This window comes from Neopelma chrysocephalum, unplaced genomic scaffold, assembly GCF_003984885.1.
Source record: "Neopelma chrysocephalum unplaced genomic scaffold, ASM398488v2 Primary Assembly neopelma1_97, whole genome shotgun sequence".
NCBI lineage: Eukaryota > Metazoa > Chordata > Aves > Passeriformes > Pipridae > Neopelma > Neopelma chrysocephalum.
The window spans coordinates 3,405,370-3,412,833 of record NW_020897760.1 but is presented as its reverse complement, the minus strand read 5'-3'; the positions used below and the strand labels follow the sequence as shown (position 1 = coordinate 3,412,833).

At 42.6% G+C, this 7,464-nt stretch overlaps 1 protein-coding gene and 1 long non-coding RNA gene across 3 annotated transcripts in view; both read left to right on the top strand.

Annotated features, from left to right (window-relative positions):
- Positions 1-14: 14 nt before the first annotated feature.
- On the top strand, positions 15-6,626 carry LOC113972917. 2 transcript variants are annotated; one of them, XR_003536069.1, is made up of 4 exons: positions 15-257; positions 2,256-2,364; positions 4,189-4,262; positions 4,346-4,974. It is a non-coding gene; the product is annotated as an uncharacterized LOC113972917 (long non-coding RNA). The 2 variants fall into 2 exon arrangements; XR_003536068.1 differs by lacking the exons at positions 4,189-4,262; positions 4,346-4,974 and adding an exon at positions 5,532-6,626.
- Positions 6,627-7,019: 393 nt separating this feature from the next.
- Positions 7,020-7,464, top strand: part of SLC44A5 (solute carrier family 44 member 5) — a 68,598-nt gene continuing 68,153 nt past the window's right edge. Inside the window, exon 1 of the mRNA XM_027694438.1 lies at positions 7,020-7,232. Coding sequence (XP_027550239.1) covers positions 7,214-7,232 — 19 coding nt within the window. The 5' untranslated portion in view covers positions 7,020-7,213. The remainder of the gene's footprint in view (positions 7,233-7,464) is intronic.

Below are 7,464 nucleotides of genomic sequence, written 5' to 3'. Positions count from 1 at the left end.
GCCGAGCCCGGGCCGGACCGCCCCGCTGCCGCGGGGAGAGAGAGCCCTGCTCCGGGGCGGAGAGCTCCGTCCTGCGGCCGGCCCGGCTCGGAGGCAGCGAGCGGCCCACCCGCACCAACACGGGCAGGGTCTGTGTTTCACTTTCTGAGGCCGAAAGGAAGGCGGCCCCAGGCTCGGCCGCTTTGCTGTCTGTATGCCAACTCTCGCGGGCTGGCTCCAAGCACCTACATCATCCACCTGTTAGCAGAAGAGCTCCTGTGAGCTGTTTTACTGTAATTTGCGCCTCAGGGAATCATAAACTCATGTTTTAGAGGTGTATCAGGAATAGGGTGACTGGGCTTGGTGCACGGGAGTTGTTACCAACTGTGTTATAGTTACATAAAATGTGCTTATAAATGCTCTCAATTCTGGTTGTATGTTAAAGCAAAACTCATGATTTTATAAATTACCTGCAGTGTGTAAAATACCCTCTTTTGAATATTTTTGTTTCAGTGTTGTACAGCAGTGTTATTTAGGATTTTATTAAAATAATGCTTTCAGGACAAATAGCTGCCTTGAGATTTCTGTGAATGACTCTTTTTAGTGTGAAATTTTAACAGAATGAACAAAACATAAATACTTTCCTGGAAGCTGGATTTTGGATACCATTTTATTTTGCATAATAATAAAGAGTAAGGTGTCTCAAATATTTTTGCACCATTATTGCCTTGTTATGTTTTGTTCCAAATTCCTTGTTTTGTTTCTGACAGTTGAGAGTATTGATTTTGTACTTAATACCAAAGAAACACTTCAACACTAGCCATGTAAGAGTTATTTTGGGGCATATTTATCAACTGACTAAAAAGAAGCTGATTGTACTGTTTTATAGGTTTGCTACTGTCATGACTGCAGGTGTTTCCCAAATGGAGGTGTGTAAGCAGCTCTGACTTAGTGTACAGTCTGCTGCTTTTTCACTCTAATATAAGTGGATTTTTTTCCCCTGTACTTTATGCTCATGTCTTTTACTCAACTACTCATAATTTATAACTCTATGTTACATAAGTATTTTTGAAGATTCTTGAAGATTTTTATATGTTCTTCCTGTTTTAAGTGCACCACACCTTTGGAATATATAGCTATAGGGCTTTTAAATATCAGCACCTGAAATCTGTATTTTGTGTTCCATTTTATGTAGAGTTCTGTTCCATAGGCCACGTTTCTGAATATAGTGTGGGAATTTAATTGCAGAGCAGTCCATTTTCTGTTTATACATTATTTATTTATGTGGTTTGTGTGTATGTAATATCTCTGTGTTCCTCAGCTTATTTATCATCACAACACTATGTTGTGATGATACATAAGGAAATATATTAATCTCATTTGAAGCTTTTAAAACTTTATTTTTTGATATGTAGCATGGATTCTACTGTGCATATTCTGAGATTTCACACACAACAGAATTCTAAAGATGGGTAGATGGGCTGAGAATCTGTACAAAAAGCTGATGTCATAGGTAATATGTGCTCTCATAGGTAACAAACAACCCCAGCTGACTGATAAAGATGTTATACAGCAAGCATATTTACTAGTTGTAGGAAGTGATTTCAATACTTCAGTGCTCAGAAATTAGATATTATTTCTAGATGCCTTTGAGATTAGGATCCATAGCCCTTTAGTAGGTAAATAAGCTCTTTTTTGCACTGAGGTGAAGAGACAGCTTGGAATGGAGTTGAGGACATCCCTAAGGCAGGGAGACTGAATAAATCAGTACACTGAGGGAATGGCGACATCAGGAAGTAATGCAATACTGTTGGGTTTATAGAGTGAAATGGTTGTATAGACCTGATAAACATTTTGAAGGGTTTTTACTTCAGGCTTGACAGAGTGCCCCCTATTAAGTGGTTGGAACACATTGGATGCAATCCTCCTAGATCATGTCTTCCAATAAATTTAATCCAAAAATCAGTTCATGTGCTTTGAAATATCTCTGTGAATCCAGTGAGGCACACTAAGTGGGGACAATTGGGAAACTCACCTCAGAACTACACTCCTGACCTGAACTGCTCATGTAGACAGAGTCTGGGAAGGTTGTTGTCTGAAACTGTCCGGTTGAGGAAATTGAGTCAGGAATACATGGTAACATTTGCTGTTCTCAAAGTTTACCTTACACTAGAAGCATCTTTGCATATGAAATTTGCTACTTGCCTCTGAAGACAGATGTCTGTACTTTTTGGAAGCAAGCTTCTGTATTAAAAAGCTATTATGATCTCTTGCAGTGTTGTAGAGGTTAAAGAATGGAAGTTCCAGAAAAAGGAAGGAAAGAATGCATGGAGCCAAGACAAAGGTATTCGAGGACATCTCTGCTAAATTACAGGAACATCTGGGGTAAGGTACAAGGACCAATTGCTCGTTAAGGTCACTGTTTAACGCAGCTTGCACTTATGAAGCTACACCCTTGCTCACCTTCCCCCACTCCTTCAAACTGTTTTCTCACTGCCTCTCCTTACATCTCCTTGAATAAATGAATGAGAACTTTTTTGGCAATGGGTTGTCAACATAATTTTTACCAAGCCAGTCTGGAGAGGAAAATTCAAAGCCCAGGTGGTCCATGTCTACTAAGTTTCTAGGAACAGAGGGGTATGAAAGATGGCAAGGTTATCTGTCAAAGCCTAAACCAGTTGAACTGTGAGGTTCAAAATTATTTACATAAGGAGTGACAATATATAGAAGTTTCTGTAAGGTGTATTTAGAATTTTTGGCATTTCTCACAGCAGCAAAAAATACAGCATCTGTCTTTCTTTTTTATTTTCTCAAACCCTTACCACTGTGTCACATTTTTTATTTAGTATTCCTCTGATCACTTTTTACTACAGTAAAAATTGCATACTGCACAGTTTATTGCTTTATTAACCTAGAAGACTCTCTTATATACTAACCAGCAGAACGCATGTTGCTTATTGCTGATGTGTATAAATCAGCAAGTAAACACAGTAAGATTATTATATTACGAAGTGCATCTCATTGTCATGGTTTAGGAATGCTACTCTCCCATTTGGTATTCCCACCGAAACCATGCACCACTCCCTCCTCTCCCTTCCCTTCCCCTGTGGATGGAGAGGAGAATTGGAGGCACAAAAGGTAAAGATCATAGATTGAGATAAGAACAATTTACTGGAAATAGCAATGACGTAAGAAAACAAACAGCAACAATATTAATGACAAAAGTGTACAAGAAAGAGGAGAGTGATTCACACGCAAATGCTCACCAAAGAGCCTGACCTGATCCAGCCACACCACCCCAACCAGAAGAAACTCCCGAACCTCATTTCCCCCTTCCCCCCACCCCAGCACTGACTGAATTCGTACAGAATAACCTCTGGGTCCGGGTCATGCCCCTCTTGGCTACTGCAAACATTAACACTATCCTGGATGGAACCAGAAGGCTCATCCCTTAAAGTTAGCATCTGTATTCTAGGGTGAAGTGTTATGTTTTATTACTAATTATGACTGGTTTACAGGTTGTTTTTTTAAATTGCTTACAACGAACAGTAATTTACCATTTGTTAATGAACCTTCCTTTTAGAAATGAAAAGCAACTTGAATTTTCTGCGGTGCTCTTGAGTGTGGAGGGCCTGTGGGGTGATGCAGCAAGCATCAAGCTGGACCAGCCTGGAAGTCGGCACTCCTGAGGCAGGGAAGAGGGCTGGGATCTGGGCAGGTGTGCTGGGCAAATGTGCATGTGCTTGGGCATCCAAGGAGTCTTGTGCATGTGCCTGCACTAGTCACCTTTTGTCTCTGCCAGCGCAAGAGGAGGAGAGGATGTGGCTGTCTGTGCTCTGTGCTGGAGCTGAGGGTGGGTCTGTGTGGAGGTGCTGTTGTGGGTGCCTCGTCACTGGCACTGCGAGTGGCCGAGTCAGTGTCCCCTGTGTGTGTCTCTAGGACGTGTGCTCAGCTGCACTACTGGCTGGGCCTACACATGGGAAGGTGGCAGCCCTGTCCCCCTGCCTGGGCAGGGATCCTGCATCCCCAGGCTCCAGCATCCCTGGGCTCCAGCAGCTGGGCAGGAGGGGTCCTGGAGCTGCAAGAAGTGACAGACCCTCCTAATACCCTCTGACATTTTTTAGCCATAAAAGGACTTTTTCTTTTCCCTCTATGGTGGCTTATTTTATTCAAAACTTTTTGGTGAGGAACCTTCTGGAATGTTTTCAGAAATCCAAATAACCTGAAGATCAGCTGTATTCCCTCATTTTTGTGTTTGCCAACTCCTTGGGAGGTCTCCAGTAGTTCTGAGCCCTGACTTCTTCACAAAAATTATACTTTCCAATATATGACATATTCCAAATCTGTCTGCATTACTGTAGACAAGGTCTGCAGTTCTCTGGATTTTCATCAGAAGTCTTTTCAAAAATGTGGAAAATGTTTATCACCTTCAAGTCTATATATGCATACGAGGCTTAAAGAAAATACCAGCTCTACATATTCTCTTCCTCCTCTCAGCCTTTAAAAAAAAAGAATTCTTTTTAGCATCTACACTTTTTGCAAATTAATGCTTAAACTCATTTTGATCTGCCTTACTGTGCTTTCACACTTAACCTGCCAAAGTTTGTGATCCTTTATAATTTACTCATTTGAACACAACTTTAATCTATCAAAATATTCCTCCTTGTTTGTAGCTACCGCCCTTTTCATTCTATTTAGTCGTGCTGACTTCCTTTTGCCATTTCTCAGGCCCTTGTGAGAAACATGAATATACAAAGATGATGTGCTGTCTCTCAAAGTGGTCTCCTTACATAGCCTTCTATGTATCTGAATAACTGTCTTGTAGTTTTTAGCACTAGTCTAACCTTCTGTATTCTTTTTAGCAAGTTTTCTATTTTATTTTAGTGTATTTTTAAGTTATTCCTTGGTTCTAGTAGTCAGAACCAAGTCAAAAGTTACTTCTTCTCCTGGAGAATTCTACATTAACTTCTTAATGTTATATATTATTTTAATTTTTAAAAATCATAAAAATAATAATTTTATATTGTTCTATAAACCCTAATGAAAAGAAAGAAAGAAAAAACCAACTTTGCTAGAGTGCATGTGAGTATTTTTTTGTTGCCAGAACTTGGAAGTGCTGTGTAAGCAAAACCTTATCTCTAGTTGTTAGTCATAGCCCTACATCTCTCTATCTATCTCTCTATCATCTGTCTATCTCTCTCTCTCTCTCTCTCTCTCTCTCTCTCTCTCTCTCTCTATGTATCTATTTCAATCTATCTTCTGTTGAATATAACATATGCTTTAGGATATATAGAGAGCATATATGTTAAATATAACATATGTTAAATACAATATATTATAAATAATATAAACACTATAATATATAGTCTGTATAATGTATACACAATGACATAGACACAATATATGCTGTGTATTACATATAATGTATATACTGTATATCTAGTATGTGATATCTCTGATATCTGATATATTTATTTGTAGAACAGGCTATACTAACTCTATTACCTATTTTTTTTTACTGTTGAGATTCCAATGTTTATTCTTGAACATAGGCTATGTATAGATACATCCCTCTGCACAAGGGGAACAGAAGAACATTGAGCTGTAGAACAATACTGAAGCTTCCCTGAGAATGCTACATCGGCTCTGACTAGCAACTCTAGTCATGCCCTGCTGCCTTTAGGTTGCTATGCCTTATCTGAACGAGCCAGAAGGCATTAACAAACCTCCTTCCTTCTTACAAAGCTGTCCTATGCTGCTTTTCTCACGTTTGACTCGGTCTTAGACACAAGAAGTTCTTTCTTCTATAGGTGAGATTATCTGAATTGTTCTCCTCGTCATCATCACTGAGATGAAATTAGGATTTCTTCTTAGATAGTGAAGTGTGTCATCCATTTTCCACATGAGGTGGAAACACACATCTTGGGTAGCTAGGCTAAGTACGTGGCTTAAGAGGATAGGGGGACTAGGTTAAGAAAAAACTCTCATTAAATCTGCAAACCACCAGCAGTGCACAGAATCGTAAATCTCTGCCCAGGTAATATTCTGATGAAGTGAGATGACTGGAAGAAGCAAGGACTGATTTTAAAATATATTAAAAAAATATTATATTTCAAAGTATAATTTCTCACAATTTAAGGAGGGGGAGGGGGTAATAACTTCCCCCAGTTCTTCCTCTACTAGCAGATGAAACTGCATATGTGAAATTCAATAATTATTAGAGCAATTGGCCTGGACTGAGACCTCTGGGAGGATGGATAAAGTGCTACATGTGCCTGATGTAGTTTTCTTGTAACTAGCCAAGGCAGCGAGCACTGCAAGACCTGATGATGTACTGACTTTGTAGGAGGCACATACCCTCACTAACGCATATATGATTGGTTTAGGTATTGATACAAGCATAGCAGCAACCTCCATGGTCTGTGCACATTAATTTACTCATAAATAAAAGAATCATGTGCTTTTGAGGGTCTTAAGCCGACTTTTGAAAGGGTACCTTTATTTGCAAGCCTTGGAAAGCAACTTTTTCTCAAACTGCTCATATCTGAAAATGTAAATGATGGCCTAGAGGTGCACTTCTGTCATTTCAGAATACTGTTATGTGAAATAATACAATATGTTACAATATGTTACAATAATAATACAAAGTGTTACGTGTGTTTTACTTAGTGACAACAGACTAATGGCAACGTGACATCTGAATACAGTGTCCTTTGCTGTAGTAGTGATTTGTGCTGTCAGAACTGTGAAAGAAACTCAGCAATCAGACTAATTGCTCCTAAGTTGCTATTACCCCACTCAGATAAAACAAAGGGAGGTGGATGTCAACTGAAGGAAAGTTTATGACCAGAAATCTGTATTTGACAGGACTGAGACTGTTTTCTGACTGAGTCATGAAAATGCCCCCAGCCCGAAACAACACGTTTCCCCCCGTCGGGAGGCAGACGCGCGGCTGTCGGTGGTCACACCCGAGCGCTTCGCCCTTCCCCAGCCCCGGGGGCCCGTGCAACTGGTCGCCCGGGCACGAGGCCGCTGCCCGCCCGCCGCTCAGCACGGGCGGCACGGACAGCTCCGCCAAGGGAGGCGCTTCCCGGCGGGGCCCGGGAGGGCGGCAAGCGGCCCCAGGGCCGGCCGGCCGCTTCCCACCAGCGGCAACACCTCCGGGCTCTGCGCAGGGCACGGGCACAGGCGGGCAGCGCACCCGGCTGCGGACAGCGGCGGTTGTTGCGGGAGGATGGACACCGGCCCGCCAGGTACAGCCCCGCCGGATGCCGAAGTTGCCGGCGGGCCCAGGCGAAGTTGGCGAGGCGCGGCCCGTCCCGGCGCCCCTCGCCCGCCCCCCTCCCCGCGGCCCGGGCACCGGCACCGCCCCCGCGGGTCGGCGCAGGCGTCGCGGTGGAGCCGGCGGGACGGGAGGGTGGGTGCGGGCGGTGCTGCGGGCGGCCGCGGCGGAGCGGGGCGGAGCGGAGCCGAGTGGAGCGGGAG